General features: G+C 43.2%; 1 protein-coding gene across 2 annotated transcripts in view; it reads left to right on the top strand.

The window, feature by feature from the left end:
* The first annotated feature begins 10,628 nt into the window (after positions 1 to 10,628).
* Positions 10,629 to 17,848, top strand: part of LOC117354507 (zinc finger protein 432-like) — a 41,276-nt gene continuing 34,056 nt past the window's right edge. The window contains exon 1 of one of the 2 annotated variants that reach the window (XM_033932167.1): positions 10,629 to 10,957. In XM_033932167.1, coding sequence (XP_033788058.1) covers positions 10,934 to 10,957 — 24 coding nt within the window. In that variant the 5' untranslated portion in view covers positions 10,629 to 10,933. The remainder of the gene's footprint in view (positions 10,958 to 17,848) is intronic. The other variant, XM_033932166.1, reaches the window with a different exon arrangement.

Genomic DNA, 17,848 nt, shown 5'->3' with positions numbered 1-17,848 from the left:
TTTATGTGCTCATTCTTCAGACATACACTCACATGCATGCACTCTTACTTGTGACATAAGAATAGCTATACTGGGTCAGACCAATGGCCATGTAGCCCAGTATAGCTAGAGAGGGGAGACATGATCGAGACGTTCAAATATGTCACAGGCCGTATCGAGGTGGAAGAGGATCTCTTTTTCCTTAAAGGACCTACGGCAACAAGAGGGCATCCATTGAAAATCGGGTGGGAAATTTCATGGCGACACCAGAAAATATTTCTTCACCGAAAGGGTGGTTGACCGCTGGAATAATCTTCCACAACAGGTAATTGAGGCCAGCAGCGTGCCAGATTTTAAGAAAAGATGGGATTGGCATGTGGGGTCTCTTCATGGAGGTAGTTAGGGGGTGGGCCATTAGTGTGGGTAGACTAGATGGGCCGTGGCCCTTTTCTGCCGTCATTTTCTATGTTTCTATCCTGTTTCCACAGTGGCCAGTTCAGGTCACAAGTACCTCTGACAGGAACCCACATCGTAGTAACATTCCATGCTGCTGATCCTAAAGCAAGCCGTGGCTTCCCACACTGTCTGTCTCAATAGCAGATCATTGACACGTGCATGCCTCCTCTCATTCCTGTTGAATTCTCTCATTCTTCAAAACACATGTGTGCACTTTCTCATTTTTCATATGCACTTACGTATACATGCATTCTCGTCAGGAGGCATTGGGGGCACTAAAGACATAGGAAGGGGCACTAAGGACGTGAAGGAGGTACTGGGCACTAAGGACAAAGGAAGGAGGCACTGGGGGTACTAAGGACATGGGAAGGAGGCACTGGGGGCACTAAAGACAGGAAGGGGCACTAAGGACACAGAATGGGGCACTAAGGACATGGGAAGGAGGCACTGGGGGCACTAAAGACATAGGAAGGGGCACTAAGGACATGGGAAGGGGGCACTAAGGACATAGGAAGGAAGGAGGGAGGGAATAGAAAGGGACAATTGTTGAGCCTGGGTGCAGAAAGAAAGGATGCACAGTCAGAAGGAAACGCAACCAGAGACTCATGAAATCACCAGACAGCAAAGGTAGGATAAATGATTTTATTTTCAATTTAGTGATCAAAATGTGTCAGTTTTGAGAATTTATATCTGCTGTCTATATTTTGCACTATATTTGTCTATTTTTCTATAGTTACTGAGGTGACATTGCATATTTTAAAGTCATCTGCCTTGACATCTTTGATCCCCCCCCCCCAAAATATAAATGATAATTAACATTTTCTCTGCATATAGTGAGCTTTGTAGTTTTTTAAAAAAAAATTTCTGGTTACCATTATGAATTGATAAGATATTATGTGTACATGAAAAATGAATGGAAGAAATTGGGGGCGGGATTGGGGTGGGGCTAGGGCGGGACTGACAATTAATAGATGTTCTCTTTTGATGAAAAAAAAAAATGGTCACGTTAACTATACAAGACACATTTTCATCAGAGGGACAGTATGCACCATGCAGGTGATGTGAGCAAAAGGTTCTCACAGAGAGACAACATACATTCTATATTGTCAGACTTACCAAGGGAGAGGGAAGAGAATTCATGTCTATTATGCAGTCCAACACTGCAGTTTCTAATTCCTTCTATTCCAGACAGGGGGGGAGGAAACAGAGCTCACAAGGGTGTTGCCCTTCTCCTCCACTTTGGAGTGGGGGGAAAAGGGCAACGCTGGCCTATCAGTATTAGAGAGAGGGTCCTTCTCATGTTTTGATATATTGTTCTGCATTTTAAAGTAAGATAATTTTTAATGTACTGTACCTTTAAATAAATGTATTTAGGGCAAATCTGGGATTGTTATTTATTCATTTTTTTGAAAAAACTGAAATAGGACGTGGATCATGAAGGTAAACAAGAAAACGAGGCACTGGAGAGAGTTCCAAGATTCTGGCCAGTTTGTTGCTGGGTCTCCGAAGGAGGAAGAAGAGATCCGGACTTTGTCCCTCACAACCCCTCCCCCCAGGTTACAAAAATGGGAAGATGGCAACTGTTGGCTCGTTAGCCTCACATAAGTAGAGGAGGGTGATTTAACTGTGGCTGTACTAAAGAAAAGGATAGTGGGTATCTTGAATCCAGCAGGTCACAGCATGAGAGTTAACATGGTTTTTACCAGGGCTTGAACAGATCAGTTGTTTTGACTGAGTAGCCAAAGGCTTAGACTAGGGGCAAACATAAGAACATAAGAAGTTGCCTCCGCTTAGGCAGACCAGAGGTCCATCTCGCCCAGCGGTCTGCTCCCGCAGCGGCCCATCAGGCCCATTGCCTAAGCAGTGGTCCTTGACTATTTCTATAACCTATCTCTACTCCTATCCCTACATCCTATGTCAACTCTTATCTGTACCCCTCAATCCCTTTGTCCTCTAGGAACCTATCCAAACCTTCTTTGAAGCCCTGTAACGTGCTCCTGCCAATCACAGCCTCCGGAAGCGCGTTCCATGTATCCACCACCCTCTGGGTGAAAAAGTACTTCCTAGCATTTGTTCTAAATTTGTCCCCTTTCAATTTCTCCGAGTGCCCCCTTGTACTTGTGGTTCCCCATAGCATATGATGTTCTTGGATTTGAGTTAAATTTTTGCCACTGGTCCATAAATGAGGTTCATAAAAGCGGTGGCCGTTTGGAGATGAAGTGTTAATCAGAGTAAATATTGTGTTCTTTTCTCCCTTCCTCTCATTCTCCCACCTGTTTGGTTTTATTAAGACATGGAATAATCACCTTTCAATAATGGTATAACAAAACAGTTTATATACATTTAAAAGGAAAAATGGGGGAATAAAGTACATTTTATGGATGAAAAGGAGAAAAAAAGTGGTGCAGGCTGTAAGCCGAAGATCTGAATCCCCTGGGAGTGGATTTACTCCTCTACAAAGGTTTGGAAGAAGGGATGCATTTTCAGACTGGCCTTAAAGAAGGATCTTGAGGTCTTACTTTTTAGGTCACAAAGTAAGGCTTTCCAAAACAGAAGGGTCAGAAACAAAAGAATAGTGCCCCACGAGTCCACAAGCAAAAACAAAACCAGAGAAAGTGGGATGCGTAAAACCACAGGAGTCTCACTCAGTCTTTATTCTCAAGGATCTGTAATAACATCAAAAAGTATTCTTGACGTGGCCGTGTTTCGGCTAGTCAGCCTTCATCAGGAGTTGAGAGAACCCTTAATATTCTGTACAACGTGGGGAACAGATGGTAAGACACGTATACAAATTTCTAAGTAGAATCAAATGGTCACGTAACCAATCTCAGTTCTGAGCCAAGTACATCCCAACCACATTGCCAAAAGCAAAGCCTATCAAAAACTGCAACATTTCAATTTTTGCTTTAATGTGAGACACAAAAAGCCACCTCCTGCCTTGCATAAATAAATATCACTTTCGTTTCTGGACGTCAAGAACGGCACACACTGAAGGCAGACTTGAAAAGACCAGGCTTTTCCTATCTGTGCCTCCTCATTCAGTTTGAAATGTGAACTAGAGAATGACACGGAGACAGAGCCTGTGGGGAGGGGGAAAAGAACAGGAATAAACTTCATCCCTGTGCCATTCTCTAAAAATCTTGTGAGTAGTATCAATATGTAAAATCCTAACACATCTTAGACAACTGGCAACTGAATTCAATGATTAAAAACAAAAGTACAGAAGCTGCTTTTGTATTTCAATGAACTACTGGTAAATGACATCATTTGTGTCTTGTCTACCATCTGTAACGTCCTTCCATTGTATGCCCAGCTGCTCAAGCATTTTACTGTTACTGCAAGAGATTCATCTATTGTTGCTGGCATTAGGGAACATTTCTAACATTTAACGGACACTTATTTTCCTGCTTATCCACTACACAGTTTAGGTTTTGTTCTACACCCATGTCCGAAAGACAATCCAATTACTTTCCCAGGTGATGTAAAACCATAGGCAACTGAATTTTTGGGATGGTTGTACCAAAACCAGATAGAAATGGAAGGCTCTGTTTGTGATCTATATCAGTTGTACATAATATTGTCCCTTTTTAATACTTTAATAAAAAGATTTAAATATAAAATCATAAGTTTTTGAGGCTTGGGTAAATGAGGATAGAGTCCACGGGGACGTGGTGGGGACGGGAGCTTTCAGGGGCAGGGACAGAGATGGAGCTTGCGTGGACAAGTTGGGGATTGGGTGGGGACGTGGACAAACTTTGTCCCAAGTCATTCTCAAGTGTGAACCACGTGGGCCCCTGTAGTCTTAGGCCCAGTGGGCTCAGATATCAGATTGAAGAGGGACTGACCTGAATGAGATGATTTCCCTAATCATTAGTTAGTCTAGGATGAAAGAGAATGCGTCGTGGGGTCAGCTGGTAACTGGCATTGCAGAGAGGGAAGAAAGAATGGGTTTTCTACACATCAGTCACACTTGAGTTTTGCCACTGGATTGACAATGTAAGGGATTGGGTAAAAAGATAGATATGACAAAGTGGGGATATTTCTAAAAAAAAATCTCTTATTGGAATCCTTTTCCACTGGGCTGTTATGTCCTAATACCTGCAAATCAAGGACAGTCAAAATCTGTCCCCAATTCTTCTGCTATTCGGTTTTAGGCCCACAGGTTGAACTCTCATGGTGGAAGTGGGAGACACCTGCAGTATCTGTGAGATTGTAATCAGGCATCGCATGCCATTCTACCCTTCATGGTAGGAGGGAGAGTGGTTTTGGATCAAACTGGTAGGGTGGAGTGAGGAGAGAGGCAGATATGGGACTGGATAAAAGAATGGAGAGCTGGAAGTTGGGCCACAGAGGGGCATGGTAGGGGAAGAGAGGGGATAGCTACGACAGGAACAGGAGAGAAAAACCAAGTGCACAATATAGCTGAGGAACACTTCTCCAGAGCTGGTACTTCCTTCCAGTATGAGCTGTCCTGGGCATAAATAAATACTAAAACCAAATATTATACTAATCACAGCTATAGAATAAAATAAAATATATTTAATATGAAGTGCTCAGACCAATACCCTATGATTCAGTGATCTCACCAAACTGGGGTATGTTAGGGACCATCATATCACTTCATTGTCCCTATGCCACCCTCCACCATTCTTCTGATACAACAAAAGTAGTTGAACAAGTAAGTAAAAGTCACTTATCTTTAGGGTGGATTAAGTGGGATGGTTGGCAGGATCTTAAACCTCCAGCTGCGTTGAAGTTAAAGTGCTATGTGCTTAAAAGTGCACACCCTTTGCCAACGTGAAAACTAAAATGTGCTGTTACTGTGCCTGGCCCCCCTTTTTTTTCTTTTTTGAAGTGCTCAGACCAATACCCTATGATTCAGTGATCTCACCAAACTGGGGTATGTTAGGAACTATCATATCACTTCATTGTCCCTATGCCACACTCCACCATTCTTATGATTCTGTGTAATCATAAATAAATACTGCAATTTTTAGTATCATCTTGTCTCCAGAAAAGAGAGAGTGCCACCTGATTAATATAACATAAGTCACAGTGGGGACATCCGTTGAGATAAGAATCCAGGAGCACACTGAGTAGGGATAGCAACCTCCACTCCTCAAGGGCCATGACACGGGTTGATCTTTCAGGACTGCGAAGACTTGCAAATTATCAGGTGCTTAGACCAAATCTTCACAGACCTGCCACATAAATAATTGGCTGGGATTTTGAAAAACAAAACTAGTTGCAGAATTGCAGGGCTATAGTTTGCCACACACAGCCCAGGGATACTGATGCCTAAAGTTTAAGTTTAATTTATTTAATATGCAGCCTTTATGAATAGTCTAAGCAGTTTACAGCCTTAAGCAAAATATGGGGGGGGACAAAGAAATAACATAACAGTAGATGAGAGGACAAAAATACAGGAAGCAAATCTACAAGAGGGGAAAAGCTACAATGAATTACAACTGCAACAAATGGGGGGGGGGGGGGGGATGACCCTTTATAAGGGGAAAGAAAGGAAGAAGTAATATGCCTTGAGGTGAGACTTAACATTTATTAAAAGAGCAAATAAGGAAAATATGTTTCAGATATGTGAGCAAAAATATAAAGAGATTATGTTCTTACCTTGATAATATCTTTTCCAGTAGATAGGTGTGTCATGGACAAGCGGATTATCTCGCTATGGCGTTAAACCACTAGCGCAGCTTGATAAAAGGAGCCCTTAATTATTTCAGATCTTAAACCATTATTTCAGAAACAATTTGCTGATTTGGATGTCAATGCTAGGGAAATTAGATTGTTTCAAAATCTGTTTGACTGTGATGTTGCTGATGTCCCAAGTCAAATTCAAATGGAAATTATTGAACTTCAGGCAAATTAACATATTAAAGTTAAATACAAGGAAGGGAACCTGATGAATTTTTATAGATTTTTGAACTCTAAGCAGTTTCCAAATTTGAAGAAATTTGCTTGCAAATTTATCTCTATTTTTTGTATCTTTGCAAACAAACATTTTCCCGAATGAAATATATCAAATCAAAATATAGGGCAAATTTATCTGATGAATGTAGGGATGGAGATCAGATAAGTTCTGATCCAGGGCATCAGAACACAGGCAAGGTCAGCACACAGGCAGTTCTGAACCAGGCCAGGTCGGCACACTGACCTAGGCCCTGTGTACGGATCTAGGCCTTGTGTTTGGATCTCTGAATCTGAAGCCTTGTGTTTGGATCTGAGGCCCTGTTTCTCATTCCCTCTCCCTCCTGCCATGTACACATTGTAAGCAAGGACAAGGTTTGCACCTCCTGACAGAATGCTGAGGCATTCCTCCTCCCTTCCTGTCACATATTAACCCGACACACATTTACCCTTATTCCTTATCTTGTTTAAGCATCCCTTATATGGGCAACAATCAGACTTTGCCGGAGCAGGCCTTGACTTAAGGCTAATCAAGAAAGCTTAAGGAGTATGCATTTTAACCTTTGGACTGTCACATGCTATAGTAAGATTTGAGATATATCAGAAATGTACACATTGGGAATCACTTTATTGTAACTGTTATTATGTATTCATATGTCACGTGAGATAGTAACTTTGAGAATCACATTAAATATGTAAACAATGAATTGCCTTGGTCTAATCCTCACTGTAAATGCATTATGACATTATAACCTTGTAGAGCATTAGCTAAGTAATTAATGGAGCTATGATTCTCAATAAAAGGGGAAGAGACCATCCATTTAGGTCGCCTCATCCCACTCTGAACCTTGTGTGTGCAGCATCATTCCTACATTTGAAGTTGCTACTTGTAATTAGCATTCAAAATTTGAACCTCAGTTTAATAAGATTTTAAAAACACAAAAACAGTTTTATCATTCACATTAATGGTTTTATTATAATTTGTGATGAAAATTTGCTGGTAGTGTTCGTCATTAATATACGATAATTTAATCTTATACTCTGTAATTGGTTTATAAAATTTTCTGCTTTCAATAAAACTCATATCTAGAGTTATTTATCTTTTTTTTTTTTTACTACGGCCCGCTGAAAAGTGCTGAACTACTCAATGTGGCCCTCGTGGTGAAAAGTTTGGAGACCCCTGATCTAAACAGACAAACAGAATGCCAGGGTGGGGGACACAGGGGGGATGGTTAATCTGTTGGCTAGGGTGGTGAGCAGTGGGGAATAATGTTATGGATTGAAGAATATATAAAAAAGGTGGGTTTTCAGTCTGCTTTCAAACAAGAGAAGGGGCATAACTGATAAACTCAGTTAGTTTATTCCAATCATATGGGGCAACTAGATAGATGAAATGAACAAAATCTTAAATTGGCAGTGGAGGAGGAGAGTACAGATAAAAGCAACTTATCTGAGGAATGGAGTTCTCAGGGAGGCACATAAGGAGAAATAAGAGAGGAGAGATACTGAGGGGTTGCAGAATGAACACACTTGTAGGTTAGTAATAGGAGTCTGAACTATATGCAAAGGTGGATAGGGAACCAGTGAAGTGATTTGAGAGGGGTAACGTGAGTGTATCGAGGTTGGCAGAAGATAAGTCATGCAGCAGAGTTTTGCACAGATTGCATGGGGCAGCGGGAGACCTGTTAGAAGTAAATTGCAATAGTGTAAGCGTGAGATTAAAAGGGTCTGTAGAGGCTCGGAGAGGAAGGGGTGAATTTTGAAGGTGTAAAAATAGAAGTGACAGGTTTTTGCAGTCTGTTGGATGTGCGTAGAAAATGAGAGGGCTATGAGCAGAGGAGATGGGAACGATATTGTACCACACAAAACTCTTGATAGGATCACATGGGATATATTGTTTTATATTAGCTACAAATAGCCTGCTTAACTGAAGGATAAAGCAGCATTTGAAGGGAAGAAATCATGGGAGGAAATCATGTTCTGCCTTTTCTTACAATTCAAAAGTGTTATAATTAGCAAAAGTTCATAGAAGTCATATTTTAAAATACTACAAAAGTGAACTCTATTCTTTTGTCTAACCAGAGAATTACAGTGGCATAACACTATGTACTCTATTTTTTCTTTCCTATGCTGGTGTTGTAATGAATAAAAAGGCACTTTCACTGGTAACAGTTTGTGCATATTTGATTTAATATCTATAGCATTGATTACAGAAATTGGCTCATAAGCCTTACTTTCTGAAGCCTTCCTCTCTCTTTTTTTGGTAATATAAAGAAATAAAATAAAACATGAAGGAGATAACGTGATACATTTTTTTTAATGCATTATGTTTTATTTCTTTATATTACCTTTATGTTCAAATGTTTTTTATTATTCCAATGAAAACAGACAAATATCAGTTGTATACATGTCCAAATAACAACAGTGCAAACTCACACCCTACCCACCCTCCCCTCCCATCCCTCCCCCCCCCAACAGAGTCCAATGCTGCTAGCAAAACAAAGAGGTAAAGAGAGTCTTAACAATTCAAGAGTCTACTGCGAGCATATGGTGTAAGGTCCTGCCAAAAACACTCCCAGGTCTGACAAAATTTGCGGCCTGGACCACTATCCAAATCTCCAACCAGTCTGCGTTCCAGCGTCGCATGACCGAGCATCAACGCTCTCCATTGTGCATAGGAAGGTGGATCTTGGGACAGCCAGTTAATAAGAATTACTTTCTTCCCCATCAAAAGCACTCGAGTAACAAAATCTGACATTCCCTTAGGTGTGGGCGCGGCTATATTGTAATGTCCAAATAAAGCTCTCGGTTGTGGAAGCCAACGCCTCTTCCAAAGCTGCGTAATATAGTGCCCTAAATGTTGCCAGAACTGTTGAATTTTGGGGCAAGTCCAGAGCATATGCCCCAATGAGGCGTGAGCTTGGGCACATTTCGGGCAAGAGTGAGTTGTAGTTATCCCCATCCGGGCTGCCCGTTCCGGCGGGATATAAAGTCGCAGAACAATTTTCAACTGCATTTCCCAGTGGGTAATATTAGGAGACACCCTCTGAATGTGCTTCAGTGTCCTCTGTAGCTGTTGAGCCGTTAGCGTGCAGTGCAAGTCCTCAGCCCAGGTGTCTGCTAAAATGTTCAAATTGGGGCCAGAATGACCATCCCGGATCCCCACTATATGAAATCGAAGCGGAATCCGTTGTTGTGCAGATAGGCTAAAGAGTTCGGAGAGTGCCTCCCTGCTGTCTTCCTCAAGATGGTGTGCCGGAAGAGACTGAACATAATGTCGGATTTGGTAATATGCAAAGAAGTCCGTAGGTTGTAAAGAAAAGGTCCGACGTAAGTCAGCAAAAGTTGCCAGTCTCCCCTCCTCCGAGAATAAGTGCAGTAGATATTGAAGGCCTTGCACTCCCCACCTCTGAAAGGTGGTATGTTGTAGTCCAGGTTGAAAGGCTCCATTGCCCTGGATAGGTAAGTATAAGGAGACCTCAGAAGACAATTTAGCAACCTTGCAAACCCACTTCCATGCTCGGCGAGCCGGGGCAAATATCGGATACTTGGACACCAAAGGACGAAGCCGCGGATCCACCACATGCAAGAAATAACTCACATGGAACGGGTCCAGCAAAGACAACTCCAGTGATGTCGCAGTAAAGTCAGACGTCCCCCTAAACCAGGGGTGTCCAATGTCGGTCCTCGGCCGCAATCCAGTTGGGTTTTCAGGATTTCCCCAATGAATATGCATTGAAAGCAGTGCATGCAAATAGATCTCATGCATATTCATTGGGGGAAATCCTGAAAACCCGACTGGAATACGGCTCTCGAGGACCGGAGTTCCCTACCCCTGTCTTAGGCAAATGAGTCTAGTGCAGGGGTCTCAAAGTCCCTCCTTGAGGGCCGCAATCCAGTCAGGTTTTCAGGATTTCCCCAATGAATATGCATGAGATCTATGTGCGTGCACTGCTTTCAAAGCATATTCATTGGGGAAATCCTGAAAACTCGACTGGATTGCGGCCCTCAAGGAGGGACTTTGAGACCCCTGGTCTAGTGAGTTGCATTTTTCTCATGCTGCTCTCTCTTCTTTTTCCACTGTTGCTTCCTTCCCTCTCCAGGTTTTACTTCTCCCCACTGCCACCCTCCCTTGCTCTCCCTCCCTTTTGATCCCTTGGCTTTCTCCTCTCCCACAGTGCAGTGTCAAAAAGGACAAGGCCCCTGAGCATGCTGCTGCTTTCTCTTCCCAGACTGGCCCGTTCTTCCTAAACCACATTTCTCCCAGTTCCTTCGCTCTATTCTTGGATCAATTCTAGAACGAAATCAACCAGAATTCTCTCCACCAGGCCCTGCGCGATGTCAGCATTCCGCGCCCCCTCTTCCGTGACGTCATCAGCCTGCGCTCAGGAAGAGGCGGAGCTACGGCGTCCATCTGCCCTGATCCCTAGAAGAGATTCGTCTCGCTCCCGATGCGTTTCCGCCTCCTTTTGCCCCCCTCCGTGAGAGCCCCGAGCTCCTCTCCTTTCCCTGGCAGCCAGAGAAAGAGTCCCCGGCTCGTTATTCATCCCGCAAGGCAGCAAAAGCAGAGAGGCCGATGTCTGCAGAAGCTTCTGCTCAGGTAGGAGACTGGCCCCAGGTTGGGATAGTGGGTGAGCGGTGGCTCCTCATAGCTTGACTGGGAAGGGGTAAAAGGCATCTAAACCCGCCCCTCCTTCAAAATCTGAGGTCCCTGACACTTGGAGTTAGTTTCTGGCTCTGACAGACCTCGATGACATTTTAGTGCTGACGGATCCGTCTCAGTCTCAGCATAGGGAGGAAAAAGGATTAGGATCCGTCAGAGCCAGAGACTAATGCTGGAGCGGCTCTAAAACGAATCCTTTAAACCGGTTTCCTGCAGCCCCAGTAAATTTAAAAATCTGACTAAAACGAATCCTTTAAACCGGTTTCCTGCAGCCCCAGTAAATTTAAAAATCTGACTAAAACGAATCCTTTAAACCGGTTTCCTGCAGCCCCAGTAAATTTAAAAATCTGACTAAAACGAATCCTTTAAACCGGTTTCCTGCAGCCCCAGTAAATTTAAAAATCTGACTAAAACGAATCCTTTAAACCGGTTTCCTGCAGCCCCAGTAAATTTAAAAATCTGAGGTCCGCAGCTCTGACAGACTTCGATGACAATTTAGTGCTGACGGATCCGTCTCAGTCTCAGCATAGGGAGGAAAAAGGATTAGGATCCGTCAGAGCCAGAGACTAATGCTGGAGCGGCTCTAAAACGAATCCTTTAAACCGGTTTCCTGCAGCCCCAGTAAATTTAAAAATCTGAGGTCCGCAGCTCTGACAGACTTCGATGACAATTTAGTGCTGACGGATCCGTCTCAGTCTCAGCATAGGGAGGAAAAAGGATTAGGATCCGTCAGAGCCAGAGACTAATGCTGGAGCGGCTCTAAAACGAATCCTTTAAACCGGTTTCCTGCAGCCCCAGTAAATTTAAAAATCTGACTAAAACGAATCCTTTAAACCGGTTTCCTGCAGCCCCAGTAAATTTAAAAATCTGACTAAAACGAATCCTTTAAACCGGTTTCCTGCAGCCCCAGTAAATTTAAAAATCTGACTAAAACGAATCCTTTAAACCGGTTTCCTGCAGCCCCAGTAAATTTAAAAATCTGACTAAAACGAATCCTTTAAACCGGTTTCCTGCAGCCCCAGTAAATTTAAAAATCTGAGGTCCGCAGCTCTGACAGACTTCGATGACAATTTAGTGCTGACGGATCCGTCTCAGTCTCAGCATAGGGAGGAAAAAGGATTAGGATCCGTCAGAGCCAGAGACTAATGCTGGAGCGGCTCTAAAACGAATCCTTTAAACCGGTTTCCTGCAGCCCCAGTAAATTTAAAAATCTGAGGTCCGCAGCTCTGACAGACTTCGATGACAATTTAGTGCTGACGGATCCGTCTCAGTCTCAGCATAGGGAGGAAAAAGGATTAGGATCCGTCAGAGCCAGAGACTAATGCTGGAGCGGCTCTAAAACGAATCCTTTAAACCGGTTTCCTGCAGCCCCAGTAAATTTAAAAATCTGACTAAAACGAATCCTTTAAACCGGTTTCCTGCAGCCCCAGTAAATTTAAAAATCTGACTAAAACGAATCCTTTAAACCGGTTTCCTGCAGCCCCAGTAAATTTAAAAATCTGACTAAAACGAATCCTTTAAACCGGTTTCCTGCAGCCCCAGTAAATTTAAAAATCTGACTAAAACGAATCCTTTAAACCGGTTTCCTGCAGCCCCAGTAAATTTAAAAATCTGAGGTCCGCAGCTCTGACAGACTTCGATGACAATTTAGTGCTGACGGATCCGTCTCAGTCTCAGCATAGGGAGGAAAAAGGATTAGGATCCGTCAGAGCCAGAGACTAATGCTGGAGCGGCTCTAAAACGAATCCTTTAAACCGGTTTCCTGCAGCCCCAGTAAATTTAAAAATCTGAGGTCCGCAGCTCTGACAGACTTCGATGACAATTTAGTGCTGACGGATCCGTCTCAGCATAGGGAGGGAAAAGGATTAGGATCTGGCTAAAATGTCATAGAGGTCTGTCAGAGCCAGAGACTAATGCTGGAGTGGCTCTAAAATGAATCCTTTAAACCGGTTTCCTGCAGCCCCGGTAAATTTAAAAATCTGAGGTCCGTGGCTCTGACAGACCTCGATGACATTTTAGCGCTGACGGATCCGTCTCAGTCTCAGCATAGGGAGGAAAAAGGATTAGGATCCGTCAGAGCCAGAGACTAATGCTGGAGCGGCTCTAAAACGAATCCTTTAAACCAGTTTCCTGCAGCCCCAGTAAATTTAAAAATCTGAGGTCCATGGCTCTGACAGACCTCGATGACATTTTAGCGCTGACGGATCCGTCTCAGTCTCAGCATAGGGAGGAAAAAGGATTAGGATCCGTCAGAGCCAGAGACTAATGCTGGAGTGGCTCTAAAACGAATCCTTTAAACCAGTTTCCTGCAGCCCCAGTAAATTAAAAAATCTGAGGTCCGTGGCTCTAACAGACCTCGATGACATTTTAGCGCTGACGGATCCGTCTCAGTCTCAGCATAGGGAGGAAAAAGGATTAGGATCTGGCTAAAATGTCATAGAGGTCTGTCAGAGCCAGAGACTAATGCTGGAGCGGCTCTAAAACGAATCCTTTAAACCGGTTTCCTGCAGCCCCAGTAAATTTAAAAATCTGAGGTCCGTGGCTCTGACAGACCTCGATGACATTTTAGCGCTGACGGATCCGTCTCAGCATAGGGAGGGAAAAGGATTAGGATCTGGCTAAAATGTCATAGAGGTCTGTCAGAGCCGCGGACCTCAGATTTTTAAATTTACTGGGGCTGCAGGAAACCGGTTTAAAGGATTCGTTTTAGAGCCGCTCCAGCACTAGTCTCTGGCTCTGACGGATCCTAATCCTTTTCCCTCCCTATGCTGAGACGGATCCGTCGGCGCTAAATTGTCATCGAAGTCTGTCAGAGCCAGAAACTAATTACAAGTGGCACAGACCTCAGATTTTTAAGGACGTACGGTTTTAGATCCGCGAGGTCCGCGGTTTACCCCTTCCCGGCTTGACTTGCTGGAGCAACCTGCCTGACTCGGTAGGTCGGGCTTCGTCTCTTGTCAGTATTCAAATCCAGACTGAAGCTGCCTTTAAGTCTTAACCCACGCTACTCGTCGAGACCCCAGGCAAGTCGCTTAATTCACCAAAATCATATACAGGAATGAGAAAGAAACAATCAAATTCCAACTCTTATCTTTTATGAGTTCGCTTGTATTGAACGTACTTGTTTTTAACCCCACCCTTTTGTTTATAACTTTATATCTTACTTTTCTTTAATCATTGTACGTCTCCCCTTTTTTCCACTCGTACCCGTTTGTCCAGTCGTGTATGTCATTGTTTTGTCTAATCGTGTATGTTTATTTTGTTAAAGTTATGTTAAATTGTATTATCTGTTTTTACCCTATTTTAAAATGTATAACCACCTTGAAATAAATGATAAGGTGGTATATCCAATTTTTAAGAAAGTTGAAACTCCACTACCTATCTCAAATTTGTTTAAGAACAGTTAGGGCTCCTTTTATCAAGCCGCCTCCTCTTGAACAAGCGGTAGTTTTTGGCCAGCGCAAGGGTTAACGTGTGATGAAAAGTCTCGCGCGTTAACCTCGCTAGCGCGGCTTGATAAAAGGAGCCCTTAAAGTTACCACAGACTCATTGAAAAACATCCTTCTGCATTGGATACTTGAAATCACATTCATTATCGCCTAAGAGGAGAGCCTCAGATCCCCGAGCCTCAGATTTTAACAACCGCACTAGAAAGGGAATAAATCCTCGCCAGCTCGTAATCCCCCCTCCTGTCCTGCTGAATAAAGATTTTTCTTCAAGTCACAATTTGTAAAAGTCAAAAACGAAGAAATCAAAAAAACTTAGCTTTAGCTGCAGGGCAGGGTGAATCGTTAATAATTATTGAATGTCACTGCATCCCCCACCAGTCTTTTCACCAGTCACTTAGGGCTCCTTTTACGAAGGTGCGCTAGTGTTTTTAACGCACGCGCTGGATTAGCGTGCGCTAGTCGAAAAACTACCGCCTGCATTTTAGCACTAGTCGAAAAACTACCGCCTGCATTTTAGCACTAGTCGAAAAACTACCGCCTGCATTTTAGCACTAGTCGAAAAACTACCGCCTGCATTTTAGCACTAGTCGAAAAACTACCACCTGCATTTTAGCACTAGTCGAAAAACTACCGCCTGCATTTTAGCACTAGTCGAAAAACTACCGCCTGCATTTTAGCACTAGTCGAAAAACTACCGCCTGCATTTTAGCACTAGTCGAAAAACTACCGCCTGCATTTTAGCACTAGTCGAAAAACTACCGCCTGCATTTTAGCACTAGTCGAAAAACTACCGCCTGCATTTTAGCACTAGTCGAAAAACTACCGCCTGCATTTTAGCACTAGTCGAAAAACTACCGCCTGCATTTTAGCACTAGTCGAAAAACTACCGCCTGCATTTTAGCACTAGTCGAAAAACTACCGCCTGCATTTTAGCACTAGTCGAAAAACTACCGCCTGCATTTTAGCACTAGTCGAAAAACTACCGCCTGCATTTTAGCACTAGTCGAAAAACTACCGCCTGCATTTTAGCACTAGTCGAAAAACTACCGCCTGCATTTTAGCACTAGTCGAAAAACTACCGCCTGCATTTTAGCACTAGTCGAAAAACTACCGCCTGCATTTTAGCACTAGTCGAAAAACTACCGCCTGCATTTTAGCACTAGTCGAAAAACTACCGCCTGCATTTTAGCACTAGTCGAAAAACTACCGCCTGCATTTTAGCACTAGTCGAAAAACTACCGCCTGCATTTTAGCACTAGTCGAAAAACTACCGCCTGCATTTTAGCACTAGTCGAAAAACTACCGCCTGCATTTTAGCACTAGTCGAAAAACTACCGCCTGCATTTTAGCACTAGTCGAAAAACTACCGCCTGCATTTTAGCACTAGTCGAAAAACTACCGCCTGCATTTTAGCACTAGTCGAAAAACTACCGCCTGCATTTTAGCACTAGTCGAAAAACTACCGCCTGCATTTTAGCACTAGTCGAAAAACTACCGCCTGCATTTTAGCACTAGTCGAAAAACTACCGCCTGCATTTTAGCACTAGTCGAAAAACTACCGCCTGCATTTTAGCACTAGTCGAAAAACTACCGCCTGCATTTTAGCACTAGTCGAAAAACTACCGCCTGCATTTTAGCACTAGTCGAAAAACTACCGCCTGCATTTTAGCACTAGTCGAAAAACTACCGCCTGCATTTTAGCACTAGTCGAAAAACTACCGCCTGCATTTTAGCACTAGTCGAAAAACTACCGCCTGCATTTTAGCACTAGTCGAAAAACTACCGCCTGCATTTTAGCACGTGCTATTCGGCGCGTCAAGGCCCTAACGCGCCTTCGTAAAAGGACCCTTTAATTCCCCATTGCCTCAACCATACTATTCAAGAAATTCATCCAAATGTCTTAACCCCCATTCTTTTCCCCTCTCTCTCCCTCTTAGTATCCTCCCTTCCAAATTGTATTAGACCTAACGCCTTTAATTGTATTCCTCTTCCTGAAAACGTCCAGCTTTCGTTTTGAAGTATTGGGCCCAATGTCTTTAATTGTATTCCTCTTCCTGGAAATGTCCAGTTATCTTTTTGATGTAATCCGCTTAGAACTGCAAGGTACAGGCGGAATAGAAGTCATTAATGTAATATAATGATAGAGTGTGAGCCCGCCAGGATAGATAGGGAAAAATTCTTGCGTACCTGAATTCAAACCACTTAGGTAATAAGTGGCATATAAATAAAATTAAAAACCCTACCGACTTGCGAACCACCATTTTGCTTGTCGTTAGCTCTGTAGTCCTCTTCCCTCTCCACCTTTGCATCCCTTTGTATTTTCCTACATGAGCATATACTGATTTACCATTTTTGTCCAGTGTGTCTGTCATCATTAGATTGTAAGCTCTTATCGAGTAGGGACCATCTCGTGCATGCTTAATGTTCTGTGCTGCATGTGTCTGGTAATGCTATAGAAATAATAAATAGTAGTACTAAAAAGCATTGTTTGGGCCTCACAGAAAGAAGCATGACATCAGTCGGAGATTAGTGGTGGATCGTCTGTTGGCTATAGAGAAAGTGATCCTGAGCGGAGTGGAACGGGTCCAAGTGGATCGATTTTTCACTCCGTCAAAAGTTACAAAGACTAGAGGACACTCAGCAAAGTTACAAGGAAATACTTTTAAAACCAATAGGAGGAAATATTTTTTTCACTCAGAGAATAGTTAAGCTCTGGAACGTGTTGCCAGAGGTTGTGGTAAGAACGGATAGCGTAGCTGGTTGTAAGAAAGGTTTGGACGATTTCCCGGAGGAAAAGTCCATAGTCTGTTATTGAGAAGGATATGGAGGAAGCCACTGCTTGCCCTGGATCGGTAGCATGGAAGTTGCTACTCTTTGGAATTCCGGAATCTTGCTATTCTTTGAGATGCTGGAATGTTGCTACTCCTTGGGTTTTGGCCAGGTACTAGGGATCTGGATTGGCCACCGTGAGAATGGGCTACTGGGCTTGATGGACCACTGGTCTGACCCAGTATGGCTGTTCTTATGCTCTTATGTGTGCCATGTATAGGACAATCAAGCCATTGTAACATCACTGCTGAGGTTGTCTCTGAGGTACTATGGAATGAGGCACTATAACATCACAATCTCAGATCTAGAATGTTGCTCTCATTGGGATTCCGGAATCTTGCTTTTCTTTAAGATGCCGGAATTTTGCTATTATTTGGAATTCCAGAATCTTGCTTTTCTTTGAGATGCTGGAATGTTGCTAGTGCTACTCTTTGGAATTCCGGAATCTTGCTATTCTTTGAGATGCTGGAATGTTGCTACTCTTTGGAATTCCGGAATCTTGCTATTCTTTGAGATGCTGGAATGTTGCTACTCCTTGGGTTTTGGCCAG

Source organism: Geotrypetes seraphini, chromosome 2, assembly GCF_902459505.1.
Source record: "Geotrypetes seraphini chromosome 2, aGeoSer1.1, whole genome shotgun sequence".
NCBI lineage: Eukaryota > Metazoa > Chordata > Amphibia > Gymnophiona > Dermophiidae > Geotrypetes > Geotrypetes seraphini.
Note: the sequence above shows the minus strand (reverse complement) of the source record. Positions and strands in the feature narration are given on the sequence as shown.